Source organism: Cinclus cinclus, chromosome 7 (assembly GCF_963662255.1).
Source record: "Cinclus cinclus chromosome 7, bCinCin1.1, whole genome shotgun sequence".
NCBI lineage: Eukaryota > Metazoa > Chordata > Aves > Passeriformes > Cinclidae > Cinclus > Cinclus cinclus.
Genome location: NC_085052.1, coordinates 18542351 through 18558523, shown reverse-complemented (window position 1 = coordinate 18558523; position 16173 = coordinate 18542351). Strand labels below are relative to the sequence as shown.

The 16173-nt window shown below is 40.4% G+C and overlaps 2 protein-coding genes across 6 annotated transcripts in view; one reads left to right on the top strand and one right to left on the bottom strand.

The window, feature by feature from the left end:
* The window catches only part of LOC134046399 (WASH complex subunit 2A-like), a 37071-nt gene extending 28315 nt beyond the window's left edge, over positions 1 to 8756 (bottom strand). For 3 of the 5 annotated variants that reach the window (XM_062496838.1, XM_062496839.1, XM_062496837.1), the window contains exons 1-9: positions 8092 to 8250; positions 6402 to 6467; positions 5489 to 5662; positions 4724 to 4817; positions 4273 to 4331; positions 3444 to 3491; positions 2090 to 2194; positions 1526 to 1613; positions 266 to 334 (exon numbers count right to left, since the gene is read on the bottom strand). In XM_062496838.1, the coding sequence (XP_062352822.1) occupies positions 266 to 334; positions 1526 to 1613; positions 2090 to 2194; positions 3444 to 3491; positions 4273 to 4331; positions 4724 to 4817; positions 5489 to 5662; positions 6402 to 6467; positions 8092 to 8121 (733 nt within the window). In that variant the 5' untranslated portion in view covers positions 8122 to 8250. Of the gene's footprint in view, positions 1 to 265; positions 335 to 1525; positions 1614 to 2089; positions 2195 to 3443; positions 3492 to 4272; positions 4332 to 4723; positions 4818 to 5488; positions 5663 to 6072; positions 6303 to 6401; positions 6468 to 8091; positions 8257 to 8651 lie in introns of those variants that run through there. The other 2 variants (XM_062496835.1, XM_062496836.1) reach the window with 2 other exon arrangements.
* A 453-nt stretch (positions 8757 to 9209) lies between these two features.
* On the top strand, positions 9210 to 15870 carry LOC134046433 (beta-microseminoprotein-like). The gene is made up of 4 exons (XM_062496895.1): positions 9210 to 9263; positions 14979 to 15078; positions 15475 to 15577; positions 15744 to 15870. The coding sequence occupies exons 1-4, from the start codon at positions 9210 to 9212 to the stop codon at positions 15868 to 15870; spliced, it is 384 nt and encodes a 127-aa protein (XP_062352879.1).
* The last annotated feature ends 303 nt before the right edge of the window (positions 15871 to 16173 follow it).

The window sequence follows — 16173 nt, the reverse complement described above, 5'->3', positions numbered from 1 at the left end:
GCTCTCATAAACATGACACAGAGAGAAGCTGCTGAAGACAGATTGGGTTGTGCAGTTACTCGAGAAGCCCACATTAAAGGAAGAACTCTCACTAAGGGTGTTCCCAGCCTTATCTACACGCACATCACAACCTACATTTGTTTACACATTCACCTTGAAGGATGCTCACTGATACCCCACCCACCTTCTATAGCAGAGGCCAGGATTTAAGTGGTACCTTACAATCCAGCCCAAAATTCAAAAACAAGAGAGGAGGATATCCTACCATCCGATGGGACTCTAACTTCCTTCTTCTCTTTTGCGGTTTTCCTTGTTTTGGTCTCTGATGACACAGCTTTAAGAATAAAGTTTCAATTAAAAACTAGTCCACCTTTACTTACAGTTAGAGATCAATCTATGGGAAAAAGAATCTAAAAAAACAGCAATCCAAGCTGACCTCTGTGCTTTCATATGTATCAGCCTGATGGAAAAATTCTATGAGATAGTTTCTAAAACTAGTACATAAAATTGGAATAGAATCATTCTTTCAGGCACCAGGGATTCCACACAGTTGTCCATATGCAGACTAGGGTCACCTGAGATGTCAAAAAAACATAGCATTCTAGACAGTACAGTTCCACACCTTTGCAGAACCTCTGAGCATCTCAAATTACTCCAGATCTGTTATTGTCTTCATTCAGCTACCAAAGCAAAGCTAGAATTTTATCTCCTCTGGCCTTACAAGGTTACTTCAATGACTGGAAGATTTCCCTGTAACTGAACAGGGTAAAGGTTTTATACTCCTGCTGATATCAGCAGATCTAGTTTGATTGTTTGAACTATGCAAGAACACACACACAGCTCTTGTCTGTTCACTTCTCAATATTACAGGTCAACAGCAGCCTCATAAGCACTTGCCAACTCAACTTCAGCCAGCTATTCTCAACTGCTGCTTTGCTGAAAGACTAAATACTTGAGAGGTCTCTCCCTCTGAAAGCAACACAAAAGTAAATGCATTATTTACTCTAAAACATTGTGAGTAACAGTAGCAAGGAAAAGTTCCTCAAAATAGTATATTTAAGCCACAGTGAAAACAAACAATCCACACCACATGAAAACACCAGCCTACTGTTTGAGGTGTTTTCCACTGTAGAGCTCACAGAAAGACCACAGTGGCCAGTAGCTTCCACATACTTACTTGAAACAGGAGAAAGCACATGTGGTCCAACATACAGAAAGAGAATTAGACTGGAGAGAAAACCTTTCCAATAATGTGTGTTTTGAGAGTGACCTGTCTCAACTGAAAGCATTGTGTTTCCCACTATAACTCTCAGTGACTTCCAATTCAGTCCTCTGAGTTATGGCCAAAGAGTTTCTGAGAGCACAAAATAGTGTCTGCAATTCCTGGTCATACTTTTACCCAATACATATTCGAATAACACATCTGTATAACTTCATGTATTGTTACCCACAATCTCCTGTCCCACACTTTCATGAGTCCCCCATTACTATACAAGCACTTTTCAAAACTTGGGAGGTAACTCACACGAATGCTCTTCATCCTGTCTGACTGGCACTTCTCCTTTGATTCGGGCTGCCAGCTCATCTGCAAACGATGTTGGCTTCTTCTTTTTCTGAGCAGCAGGGAGAAATAACATATTTCTTATATAAGATCCAGTTAGCAACTTGATGCAATTGCAATTATAAATACTGTATTCCACAGCCTCACTTGTACAATATCTTATGTAGACTGAAGCCCTCAGAAGAAAGCAGAGATTAGATATGCATCAAAGCGAATTTCTAGTTCTGATGAACACATGTCACCTGGCTTTGTAAGCAGGAGAAACAAAAGACCTTTTCCTCACAAAAATGCAACAATTCATTTCTTAATGTTCTGGAAAGACAGGTTTGATACTTCCTTAAGGTGCAAGAATCCCTGAGTTTAAAGGGGTAACACCTGAACAATCATTTTAAAAGACTACTCAGGATTTCTGGATTCACTTCCTACAGGAGCCCATTCCAGGTACTTAAGGGATTACAATCCCTCTAAGGACAGATTTTTCATACAGGAAGTCAAATCTCCCACTCCAGGAAGGCAACAATTACTCACAGGCTTTGTGCTTTCATCTATGTCTCCATCCTCATCCTCCTCTTTTTCAGAGTCAAAGAGATCACAGCCATCATCATCATCTTCATCACTCATCTGGGGTATCCTCTAAAAAACAATTAATATCCTGTTTACAAAACAAGCATAAAACTACATCTTCTTAGATAAAATATTCAAATCAAGCTTACAGAAAGGATGGGACCTTACAGCCAACTTGGAGTACTTCACAGCTTTTGAAAGGTAAGGAGGAGTGCTCCAAGCAAGTTGCTGCATTCTGTAGCACACCCCAACCCTGTTCTGTGTTATGTTACTGAATGCTGCAACTGAGGACACAAAGGCTCCCCTCACAAGACATGCACCACTATCATACACAAACTAAAGACATGGTATTTAGTCTTAATACAGGAACACCGTGGTCAATTAGTAAAAAATTGTATCATCTTGCATTGTTCTTAGGATGCACAGCAGAATGACAGACACTACATGCTCACATCCTGGTTTTAATCACATCAATAAGAGGGTAAAAAAGATGAAGTAAGCTGGATGAGAGCTGCAGGTTGGCACAGGCAAGGGCCCAGAACTGAACTAAATCACCAACAACCCAAGGATACTTGCTTATCTTAAAATACATCAGGTATACAAAGCTACCCTATGAAGGTCAGCTTGAAACAGCATCTGAATGCTTTTGCAATACTGTTTTATTAATAAGTAGATTAAATAAGAGTTGCTCTTTGCAACATTGCTCTTCTGACATTAAATCATGCCAGACATGTGGATCCCCACACAAAAGTCTTTTGCAGTGGCATGTCTAAATAGGGATAAGATTCCTTCTTCTAAAACCAATTACTAATGTCAGGCTTGAATTTTTCCATCTCAACTTTTCTCTTCCCTTCTCATTCATTATACAAGTGGATATACTGTTCAAACATCTAATACTATTCACTTTGATTTGATTTCATGTCATACCCTAACTGTACTGTTCCTTGCCTCCTGCACGGCAAGATTAGAATTTTAATTATAAACTAAATAAACCCACAGAAGCCTAATTTTCCTGGGGCAGATTCTTTGAACTCTCATGTCTCCCAAGTTAGTCCTGAGGAAAACACATATCAGGCAATGCCATCCCACATAGGGTCTGTATCTAATGACAGCTTGCAAGTATGTCTTTAAGCCCAACCCAGGTTCATTTTCAGAACATGGTGCCATTTGGCTAGGATCTGCCCATAAAAAGTTATAAAAATCAGGCCTCACAAAGTTGCTAACAGTCAATTGCCTAGAGCTCTCATCTCTTTCATGCATGCTGACTGTGCCACAAGTGTAAGGTCTTTCAGGTATGTACCAGAATGTTTAACCATACCGTCTTTTGGTCATCTTCACTAGGGTTTCCAAATTCATCATCTGATTCCTGTAACACAAGAAACCCAGAGACAAGTATCACACATTACTCCATCTGGTGGTTAATGAAGAAGGCTCAGAAACTCTGAACTTGCTGAAGTCTGGATATGCAAATCTCCTCACCATGACCTGACCAAGAAATTGTTCCCCCGCTGCTGACCATCTTTATGAAAGGAGATCACTAGCAAGTCATTAATTCAGCAAAGACAGCAGGCTCCATTGAGACTGCATCCAAGTAACTCAATTCACTTTAAGTGAGCAAAACCACCAAAAACAAACACCTCAGGAGAAAGGGATTGCTTCCACAGAACAGTTACAAAGCAGAGATATCCCAACCAAAGTAGGCAAAACATTATCAGAAACTAATATTCCAATGCAGCAGATTTATGAGGCAAAGACTGGAGGTGCATTACTTAAGGCTTTAAACTTCTTCCTCTCAGTCTCCATCCCATTCTTTGTAACTGTAATTTACAACAGATTTATTCTCCATAAATTCAATTCTTGATAAGAATCTGATTTGCTTCACAAAATTAATTTAGAGTGGAATAAAGCACTTTACTTTGAAGTATTCTACTTTAATAACAGCTAGAGTCAATACCACAAATATTCTTGGAAAGCTGCAGAGGAAACCACTGCGTAAGAACAACAACAGAAAGTATATTTATCACAATCAACACAGGCAACAAACATCTTGCAGTAGTATCTTGAGAGCCAGCATCAAAAAAGCAAGGTAGTTAATGGCCTCACACACAGGGAATGCTCTTGCAAAGCAGCTGGTACTTGCCATTTACCTCCTCATCCTTCTCTTCACTGTCAATTACACTTCCTCGATCACTATCTACCGATCCTTCTAATTTAAATGGAAACAAAAAAGTTAAGATCACACAGATACAGAACAAAGTAGTCACCATTTAAGCAACCTAAAGACTCTGTGAAGAAAAGTAAAATTCAGAGAGAGTGGGTAAAGAGTGGTTTGAAAGAGCTTTGAAAGCAAATGAAATTTTAACACTTCGTATTTCTAATGCACAAAGTACAAGTAACTGAGAAGTTACTGCTTTGTATAGTGGAAAAGTGGTTGTTACAGCATGATGAACATTTTTTTTTCCCCAGCTAATTACAGCCTCCATCTAAACATGAAAGAACAGTACACAAGATAACCAAAGCTGTGATTTAAAACAGTTAAAAATCTTGGCTTAGGAACTAATTACTTGCATAGAAATAAAAGGTTATGCCAGTACATACCTTCACTAGAGAGATCCCCAAGGCCAACATCATCCTGTTCCATAAACTGCTGAGAGCCAATCAAGTAAGGCAAAGGTCTGTCAATATAGAGATCCTGAAAAGAGACAACATTAGGTCTTTCTGCCATCTCTGAATACCCCTGCATGGCTGGCGAACACAGAAATCTTACACCCCTTATTTTAACTCAAGGAGTTAAACAAGCTTGTTTAGAGTCCCATCAAACATATGCTTCAAGTCAACATACAGCTGGGTGGGCTAGCTGATGTTTATTCCTCTCAACACTGTAAAAGAAAGTGGCTACTTCTATTTGTGTAGCCCCAACTTGTTTTCTACATACCATCAAACAGAAGAATACCCTTGCAAGGATATTCTACAGGCATCAGTTTTATCCCAAAACCTGGACCTTGGATTTTTTATTACTGGGATAGTAAAAACCATCCATAAAGATATGGTTTGTACCTAAAAAGCATGAAATTTGTATATCCCACTCCCACACAGAACTGAGGCTTCCCCTTCAAAGTTCACACCATTAAACTAACTTCCTTTAGGGTGCCATACCTTAATGCCAACCTAATTGCAAGACAAGCAGGTTACACAAGGAGTAGCTCAGCAGAGAGCACTTCTTCAGATGCAGTCATCAAATCCTCCTTTTAGGTAACAGGTTTAGGTAGCATCAGTTTTACACTGAGGCAGTAACACAGCTGATAGAAGCAAAGAGCAAGTACAAGAAACCAAAACAAGCCCAGCAAGAACAGGTCCATGTACCTTTGGCTCAAGTATCAGTTCTACTCTTTCATTACTTTCTTCCTCTTCTGAGTCAGAGTTCCCTGCTTTGATGTCTAGCTGTTCAAATGCGCTGTCCAGAACCTGCAACCCATAATTGACTGCTTCCTGAATTTTAGGGATCAGATCAGCTTCTTTCTGTTCCCGCGTCTTTTCCTTTAGTAACAGAAAAAAAACACATGCTCGCTGCATTTTACTTAAGACTCAATCTTACCACAACACACACATAAAATGTTAATTTCAAATTAGCACAATGAAAACTTTTTCACTAGGTGCATTAGAAGGATAATCAGGATTTTTTGCTTGACTTAATTAATTTTCATCACTCCAGAAACAGAGATATTCCAAACATCCACACCAGCACAGTATTGTTTTGTTTGTGCTCCTAAACTATTATGGGGCCATTAATAGTATAATACACCCAGACTGTAACATATACATACATGTATACATATATATATATATACACACACACATACACGCACACACACACATATACATAAAGCTCTCTGAGTACTTATTCCTAGGAATTATTCCAGTCAGATTCTGCTTCCCAAGTTCACTACCTGTGAATCCAGTGAAGTTGCCCAAGGCCTTAGTCCTCTTGCTGAAAAAACATGCATAACTACTTGAAAAATCAATGCATAAATTTTGTCTGCTGGATATGGTACTGAGCTTGGGGAGACCCTAACAGATGATCACACATTGTAGTAGCCTCCATTACCACTCAAATTTATGTCTCAGTGACATACACTATCCAACAGAGAGGCTTCAAGGAGAAAGGATGGAGTTTGGTTTGTAAGCTGTAAATGTAAGCAAAGCAAGTTTGAAAATGAGAAGGTAGACAATGGCTGCAAACATACTGACAGCACAAAAGGCAGCTGAACTTAACTACCTGCTCTGTTTTGTCTCCAACATCAGCTTTGGGAATAGGTTCTTCTACTTCCTCATCATATACTCTCTAAAAAGTGAAGCAAAATTAATTAATGTAAGAACAATGTATTACTACAGGGGCTAAACCATGGGTACCACAACAAAATACACTATTAATAATATAATTAATTACACATTAATTCATTACATATTAAAAAAGGAAGCCATGGATGATGTCAAGTACTTTCATGCACTGGTACTGAAGGCACCATTGGCAGCCTCTCAATGCAACTGAGGTAATTCAAGTCTGTTAACAGACTAACCTGAACATGATAAAAAATACACTGTTTTAACCTTCCCAACATAAAGCTGTTCTAGACACTTTCATAGTGAAACCTATAGTTTACTTAAAGCTGTCTGTTGGAACCCTAAAGCCTGGGAGTTTAAAACTTTCTGTGAATTTTGACACCAACCCTCAAAAGAACAGTGCTTTTGACTTGAGGCCTCAGAGAAAACTATCATCAGCTGTCTACTTTCCTTTAGCTTTCTGTAATTTAGTAGCTTTCCCTCCATACTCAAGGAGAGGGTTCACAACATCCCTCAACCTTCAGTTTGTTCTGATGATCCCTCACATCCAGCTCTTTTAGCACTCTTTTGTAGGACCAATTACAAGAAGACAAAGGGGAATAAAACACCTCAATGGAACCTGCAAACCTAAATCCAAATCTCGAACACAGGTGCAGTCATCCCCTGGGAAGAGACAGATCTCTCACTAACTAAACTGAGAATCAGAAATGAAGAGCTATTTCTGTGCACCTTAATTTGGGAACAAACAGCTGTAAGCACATGAGATTTAAAACACTTGGTATAACCTGTTCTCAGCAGAATTTTTATACTGAACAGCCAAGCTAGGTCAGAAAAGACACTGCAGCTCTGAAAAAAACCCACTACTATAAAAAACCCCCAGAATATAAATCCAGTTTTTCAACTTTTCCTCTGCTACCATCTTTCCAAAAATAATGCCATGATGAGACACCTATGGTCTGAAATAACGCTGATGAAAACAAAACACCTGATAAAATCCACAGTGCTAAAAACCCTCCAAAAATCTGAAATACTCTCCATCTTAATTAGACACATACTTCTAGTGATACAATGTTGCAACAGGCTTTCAAGGCTAGCTTTCAAGGCTGATCTTTCAAAACACAGCTATCTATAAAGTGGCAACATTAACCAGAAAATAAGCTCATCATGACAACATCAAGGCGAGAACTGCTTGCAGGCCAACACCTTTAATACCAAATGCTTATAGAGTAAAATAACACCATTAGGTAAATTTACAGCACTGTATAACATTCCTCACATTTAGACAGGTAAGTGCAGACAAATGCTACGCTCATGCAACTTGTGAACATAAACCAAGACATCCCAGAATTCCCAACGCATTCATAGTTCTAATAACAAAACTCTGATCTCCAGGTCATGTATTAGCAAGGAAGGAAGGTATTGCTGAAAAGGCAAAGGGAACCTGCCAATATTGGATAGTGCATCACTCACAAGGGAATTAGGATACCCTTTAACAGAATGCAATTAAAAGTCATTCCATCCCTAAATATGCATCAGACTTGCCAGAAAGCTAAATCACTCCTCCACACTACATTAAGGGACAATGTTTGAAGTTCAAGTTTGATATTGTACTAGAACACACTCACATTCTCTATGAACTGCGTGTTGGAAAGCATAAGAAAGTCATTGAAGACATTATGAAGGCGACAGTCCGTAGCTTTTGTTTCATTAATCAATCCATCCACCTGTTTTTTGATTTCGTGTGTCCTGGAAATGGTTTGCTGTGAGAACTCTTGGAGAAAATGCAGAAGCTGTTGACAACAACAAAGGAAAGCAGTAGTCAGCATCCGACTCTTTCCTTTTGGCACCGTTTGTAAGACGGGCAGAACTGATCATACACTTCAACTGAGGACGAAAATACAGGCACATTAGACTGAAACACTCCCACGCACACACACAGGACCTAGTCTCAGACACTATTCTGCATCTCCGTTCGGGCCAACTCCTCATTTCAGTTTTCCTGCCCGGACGGGAGGGTTAAAGCAACGAGAGAGCCGCCGGGGGCTGCATTCTTCCCGCGGCAGGCCCGTCTCGAGACCCCCGGCCAGCAGCAGCGCCCCGCACAGAGCCCCGGGCCCCGGGGAGGCCGCGGCCCGCGCACCCCTCCGGTGCCGGGCCCAGGCCCGGTCCCGGCCGCACCGCTCACCCCGGCGTCCGAGGCCAAGGACCAGCTCTGGCTGCCCTTACGGATCTCGTCCAGCGACCACGGCCGCTCCCACACCGGCGCCGGCTCCGCCACGTCCCCGTTCATCTGCGGGAGAAGAACAGTGAGCAGCGGGGCGGCGGCCACCGCCGCCGCCGCCGCCGCCGGCCCGGCCCGGCCCGGCCCGGTCGCTCACCCTGGGCTCGCGCCGTCACTCCCCACGGTCAGCTGAGCGCCGTCACGTGACCCACCCCCCCGCGCGCGCCACACGATCCGGCAGGGGGCGCGAGGCGGCGCCCGGCGGCGGGTGGGCGGAGCCACCGCATCCCCTCCCCTCCCCTCACACCGTCGCCCCGGGAGTCCCGCGGGAAGAGGAGCCCACCGGGCTCACTGGGTTCGGCCGCCGCAGCTGCCCAGGGTCTGACCGCCATCCCTGAGGAGGGGACATGGGGACGTGTCAGGGACACGTGCGCGGCGCGCCCAAGGCAGCAAAGTGGAGGATAGCAGGAGGGTCTGTCGCACATCATTCCCCGCTGGAACGCTGCACCGGGGTCTGCTGTCATGCCCAGGCTTATGAGTAAAAAGGGACCCCTTCCTCCTGTTTTTCTTACCGACGTAAGTGCAAGGCTTACCCTAAGCCAACTAAAATCTCCTTAGTTTTAAAATGCTCGAACCTTAATAAACGCATGCCAGAATTCCATGATTTGCTAGAAGAAAACACACTAACATGAACAAATATACAGTGCAAATCGCCAAACTGGAATTCAGTAATCCCTAGGCCTTTTGAAGTTAAACACCCGCACTAACTTTTGCTTTTCTTGCTAATTTTTTCCCAATGCATTGAAAAGTCTTGTCATACCACTGTATTTCAAATGGCCTTTATTACAAGTGAATTCGCAAGACAGGAAATGACGATGAAAGAACCTGTTCATCCAGATGGTAACTAAATAATCCATTGGCAATATACAGACCTTTGTATTAACACATGGGATTTATTTATTTATTGTACTTGACTACATTGATACCGCTTATGAGGAACCAGGTCACTGATGGATCTTACTTGGGTTCTCAAGTAAGAAAAAACATGCAAGTTCTTATATATTGATCTAATGGCTGCATTCAGAAAGGGACACAGAAACTTCTAAAAGCAACGTATCATAATATTCCTTTCAACTCTATTTTTCTGTGATTCTATGACAAGACAACATTACTGAACTGGCTCAGACTTTCAAACCTAGTAGAATTTCAAGAATTTTAATATTTTGATAATAATGCAAGAACTAACAAAGGACAAGTAGAAAAATACTAACCTAGGCTAGTTTCACATCTTGAGCAAGATTGTTAAAAGCACAGATTGGATTAATATAAAATTATTCTCAAAGCCTTTTAATACTTCGCTGTAGTTTCTTCCTCTGCAATATTCCAATAACCAGAAAAGCTTGCCTTTAGTTACTTCCCATACTCAATGACATATGAGTCCCCTTTGTTGTTCATGCAAAGCTCTACTTTCACAGAAATTTGTGCATTATAAAACATGAGATCTATGTGCTCTTTGTGCACTGAAGCTGCAAAATGTAGGGGCTTAGCATTGGGCAGCTTCAGGTCTGGGGGAATTACAGATCAGTTTCCATAAAAAACCCAGCATGACAGCTACATAAAACCTGAATGGTTCCTTAGGGGAAGCTGTTTATTTGTGATACACCAGTTTCTGAGGCAAGAGGACTATGAATGGCACAACAAAAATCTGCTTTCTAGAATTCCTGTCCTAAACATTCCAGACAAGGTTACAAAAAAGCATTTCATCCTAGAATTCCTTTTAGAGAGGAATTTAGACAGGTTCTATTCTATTTAAAGTTTAGAGAAAAGACAGCAGCAAGAAAAATCACTTGCTGTTCCCCTCAGAACTCTCTAAATGATTGTGTGACATAAAGGTATTAAAAATCACATATGTCATCAGGGATTAATCTGCAGATTAAGAACCAGAACATGTAAGACCGTACAGGGCTGATGTCTCTGACGTCCATGCTTAAGTCATGCTTTAGCACTTGGTTAAATTCACCAATATTTATGAGGTAAAGTGAATACCACAGCCAGCTTTGCCAATAGCTAACAGAAAGTAAACATGTTTTTATAACCTTAGAACAGGATGTAAACATAAAAAAAAGTCAAATTGCAATTAAAAATTAAGCTTCTGCATCCCATGGAAAAGAGCCCCAATACAAGTTGTGCATTGTTCTTCCTTTCCCCAGCCACTCCTTGCTCTCATGCTCAGTAGTGCTGCATGTCTTGGTGTATGTGTCCATTCAAGCTCTGCAGTTTCCAGAATTGCTCAGTCTCTGAGAGATGGTCCCAGCACTTACCTTATCCCCAGACTGCAAAAAGTCTTGGGGGTGACAAGCAATGTCAGAGCTTGAAGATGCCTCAGACTCCGGTGCACGGTGTAGAAAGGAGTATCTATAGCTAGAAATAAGTACATGTGCTGTCACTGGACCAGCACAGGAGCCTGAAACCTCCAGAGGAACTTCCCCTTCTGCTTGGTGTTCATTGCTGGTTAATTCAATGACAGAACAGACTGCTTGCCTATCAGTGTATTTATTCATTTCTGGAGAATTCAAAATCAAGTTTCCTATAAATAATTTATTGTAAGAAATAAGCAACTATGATTACCCATGTGACCTAAAAAGACCTTGCTATATTGACTCAAATGATTTACCACAATAAGTTGTGCAAGCAGTAAAAAAATAGCCAGTGTGATCAACTCAGTTCAGGTAACCAGAAATTAAGGGAGGAAAACAAAACCATAGTGAAGCAGCTAACCCTATAAATGAACCTGGACTTGGACACACAACTTAATTGGTTCGTGGTTTGATTCTTCTTTGATCTAAAAAGTTCATATCTGGTGGTAAAATCTTGGGCTTGGAAAACAGGCATTACTCTGGAGATCCTTGGTGAGGTATAGGAATGCCTACTGTATCAGGAATAGGGAAACTTGACTTCTGTGTTGCCTCTGGTTTCTGAATTCCTCTAGGTCATAAGCACTGAAACCTGAAATGTCTGGCACACTCAAGAGAGTCACCCAAAATCATGCATCAAGTCAGCATCAGAATGAAGAAATAAAAAAAAGTCCTGAATCACAGTCCCACAGTTTTCTACTTTAGTCTTTAGCAAAACTTTGAAACATGAAACTCATAGGACTAAAGAAGTAGTGCTAACCTCCGAATTTTGTAAACAGATCAAAGAATTAAACTTCTCATATTAATTGAGGTATCATATTTGATAGAGCAAGATAGAGCCAGAATGACTGTGAACTTATGTTCCAGGTTAGACCCCGGAAAGCCTTTCATCGAGTGTGTGTTTGAGAGCAAAGAGTGTCTCCACTGGAGACAATGGAACTATCCAGAGGGCTCAAACCAAGGATATACAAAAGTGCTTTGCTTGACCCAAGCCCTAAGATGTAGTTTAAAGGCTGCAGAATTTAATGGAGTTTTCCAGTTTTCTTCAGTAGATTCAAATCTATTTTAACTAAAGATTGTGTTTCCAACATACTGGAGCTTTAGTTATCTGCATGACTTAATGTGAAAATATTTATCTGCATGATGTAGCTAAGTTCTATGGAATCAGGAGTGAACTTTGCAAAAAACTTACTCTCTCACTGAATATTAATCCACCACAAGGACAGAACCATCACTGATAGAGTTTGCAACTGTTACTTAATGTGCCGAATAATAACTAAGTCTGGTCATTTTAACGGTAAAATAAACTGTGCTTACATAGTTCATGCTTTACATATTTTTGGGGGTTTCTTTGGTTGTTTTTGCATTTTGTAGGAGTAGGATTTTTTAACAATTCTGTAAAGCATAAAACTTGTATTAACAACAGTGTCTTTGAGGAGAATTTAGGGATGGAAAGCAAGTGTTTTCTATCCAGAACAATAGGGTGCTTAAGACAGCTGGTGAGGTGCCTGGATACATATACAAGAAAGGCATTATGTCCTTCATAGCATCTGAGGTTGTTTCCACAACTCTTACATCTTTTTATAGCTTGTTTTATATTCAGATTTGAAATTAGATACTGTCAGGTTGGAGACCATGCAGAAATGGGTGGCATGAATGAAAATTAATTTGTGCTACAGAACTGAAGATGAAAACTGATGTACTCACCTGAGAAATGTTGTAAGCTGAATCAACACTGCAAACACAGATGAGAGGAAGAGCTGGATGATAAAGTGTTGTTATCTACCATGCTAGAAGCAAAGAATGAGAAAGGATATTTACTGATTTTTTTCAATGAAAATATTATTATTAAAACATACCATTAAATTGAAGTTTTAAAATGTAGTGATTGCGTCAGAAAACCAAAAGTCAGGTATTTAGCTGGGCAAATGAATACTTAGGAACGTCTAAATATTTATATCTTTCTTGCTAAAGAATTATCAAACCTGCACGGATTTCAGCTTTAGCATTTCCTCCACAGGTCATGGAATTCTATTGTGATGTCTTTTCCTTTCTTTTGCTCCTGCTGAATTCCTTGTGTAAAATTAGTTATTATTAGAGACAGTAATACATAGTGCATAGGAAAAAATGACAACTTTTCTTGCCACCATTGCAAAGCATATAACTCTGTATTTAATTTACTCTGAAAAAAAGTCCGAAATGATTCATCTTATTTTTTCAGTCTATAAATCTTATAATCACAGGCTATATTTCCTGTAGTCGAGGATAAGTCTCCCTCGGGAATGAGTTTCAAATTCCTTGGTAGCATCTGTAACAAAGTATTTTAAATGTAGGTAGGACCACAGGTGGATATTGCTTTCTGAAAATAGGTTGTAGGAGCAAGAGAAAGCAGCGTACGTGATTAGCACTCTGTAATTTGTCACTTCCTGGGAAAGTGCACATTTAAAAGTGATCATATACTCTAATATGATTATTCTGGTGAAAACCAGAACAGTTCCACTGGAGTAACAGCAAGGAATTGATTTGAGAGGAATTTTTTATTTTGGTGGAGGAGAAAGAGAAATGTTATAATGGGATCCAGCTTCAGCTATGGTGTCAATGTTAAGAGGTTTTGATCCTGGTAGTGGCCAAGTACCTTCTGTTATCTTCCAGTGCACACCACAGCACTAACCATGAGTATGCAAAGATCTGGCAAAAACTCCTTTTGTTATTAATACCTAATGCACTACTCAGCATGTTCCAGCCCTCTGATAGCAGAAAGGATTTGGCATGCATCTCTGCTCCACATAAAATCACCTAGCTGGATGATACTATATTGATAGCCTAGCTATCAGCACTTGTATTCCCTCTGAAAGGCAATTTTTGACTCATAATGCTACCAAGGAGTACAAAGTCCTGGACTCAAGAATTTACCCAGGTCAGTGCTCTACAAAAGCAAACATTTTCTCATTGCCAGCTGGAAAATAATCAGAGATTTCTTTGGATATTACAAAAATATTGCAATTGCATTGAGCAGGCTTTTTTCCCTCCACCCAGGCTTGAATTGCACAACATAAGGGCATCATACAATATTTACTGTCTGATTCCACATTAAGAACTTCAGCTTTCTCTGGAAACTTAGAGCTCTTTGGAAGGCAGGCTTTCCACAATGGTAAGTCAAAGGTTTAGATTGTTTTGGGGGATTTTTCTTTTTTTATTTTTTATTTTTTGTAGTGGGGATAGAGACAGGCATTTGCTTTAAAACTGCAAAAGGAGAGCATTTGAGAGAATCATCTAGATGCACATTTTAAATGTGGCTATGTTGTATTTCAAATCTGTAAGATGCAAAGACTAAAGAAACATCTGTAAAGATTACTGTGAATTTTGTTCTTTGAATTGTAATTCTTTGCAAGAAACTGTAACAGATAACAGATACCTATTATTCCTTCAGTTCCTGTAATCCTTTCTTCAAAAGTATTTGTGAAAACATTCAGAATTTTGAAACATTTAGAACTATGTTTCTAAAACATATAAAGTCAAGTAGAGTTTAAGGTATAGTCATTTTATAAAGAAAACAAGTGTATATTTTGTCCATGTATTTTTTTTCTGTTCTTCACTTTTGATCCCTCAAATTGTGTCCTGTTCCAGTTCTGTGAGCTTCCAAAGAAGTTTGTAGAATCTGAATCAAGAGTTAGGTAATGATAAACAGATAAAAGTCCTATGGCCTAGTTTTCCTGTAATTTGTGCTGACATAATCCCAAAGGTACAGACATCAAGAGTTACCTTTGATGAGCATCTCAGGAATGGCAGAGGTTCTACAGAGCAGGCAGTAGTTTCTATAATACATGTTGATTCATGAACAAGGGATAAATTACCATCTGCCTCTTTCTCTCTACAGAAGAGCTTTCTGGCTTTCCTTCTTGCAATGGGCATCATAGTGACCCTGGGTGATGCAGCCTGCTTTGTTGCACCTCGAAAGCCAGGGTGGCCCTACAAAGGTAGAAACAAGGAAGGTGTTTCTCACCTGATTGCTCTCTTGTAACTTGGCTCTATGTGGAGCTGCCAGGAAGGGCTCAAAATACAAGGGAGGGGGAAGACATTTCAAAAACAGAAATAGGGGGCACCAGCAGCAAGTTGCCAAAAGTGGGTGGGTGGGGGAATCTTCCCCTGGGCTGTGCATGGTAGCGGCAATATTATTGCAGTTGGTAGTGGGCTGCTATTGCTGTTCCAGCACATGGAGCTCATTCAGGAGTTGAGAGAGTAAAACCCAGATCCCTGCACTAACCTATTGCCTGGAAGTACATTATCAGAAAAACTGAAATAAACTTTAAACTCTTCAGCCTTTGGGGTGGAAGCTTGAAGACCATGTTCTGTTTTACTGCTGTCCTGTGCAGGTTGTATGCTGAATGGCAAACTGTATCCCTTTGGACACATTGAGAGGACAGAAGATTGCTACACATGCAGCTGCCGTGAAGATGGACTGCGGTGCTGTTCCCTGTAAGTTTGGACTTCTTGGTATCATCACGGCCTGTAGGATGACTGCAGGTTTCCATAGCTGGGGATGAATGGTTTTGTAAGGGCGCAAGAGATCCTTTTCTCATCCATGTCACAGAGCTAGTGAAAAATCTCAAGCTAACATTTGCTTTCTTTTTGCCACTGACAGCTTTTTTAATCCTGGTTATGACAAAGAGAAATGCAAAGTCATTTTCAACAGAAAGCGCTGTGACTATGATGTGGTACAGAAAGACGATCCCTCCAAGGTGTGTTCTGCATTTGGTCGTGTGGGCTAACACCTGCCCCAAACCTCTCTGCACTGTGGAACTCCTCTCCTTCCTACGGATGCTTTGGCATCACAGAGAAACACAGTGACATGGAAAATCTCTTAAAAGAGAGCCCTTCAGAAGCTTGCTTGTAACATCCTCATTGTCCTAATTCAGTTTACAAGATACCCAGTAAGAGAGAGTTTTTTATTGCTGTCATTACTGCATTTGTTGATTACAATAAATTGAGATGAAACATCCATAAATGCTCCATATTGATGTTTTGTTTTTTCCAGTGACATGGGGAAATGCCACCCTCTTTGAGAAAGAAAT

Coding starts and splice junctions, on each gene's coding strand:
- LOC134046433 (XM_062496895.1), top strand. CDS start 9,210: ATGCCCAGGCTTATGAGTAAAAAGGGACCCCTTCCTCCTGTTTTTCTT. Junction 15,079..15,474: donor GCCAGGGTGGCCCTACAAAG/GTAGAAACAAGG, acceptor TGTCCTGTGCAG/GTTGTATGCTGAATGGCAAA. Junction 15,578..15,743: donor GGACTGCGGTGCTGTTCCCT/GTAAGTTTGGAC, acceptor TGCCACTGACAG/CTTTTTTAATCCTGGTTATG.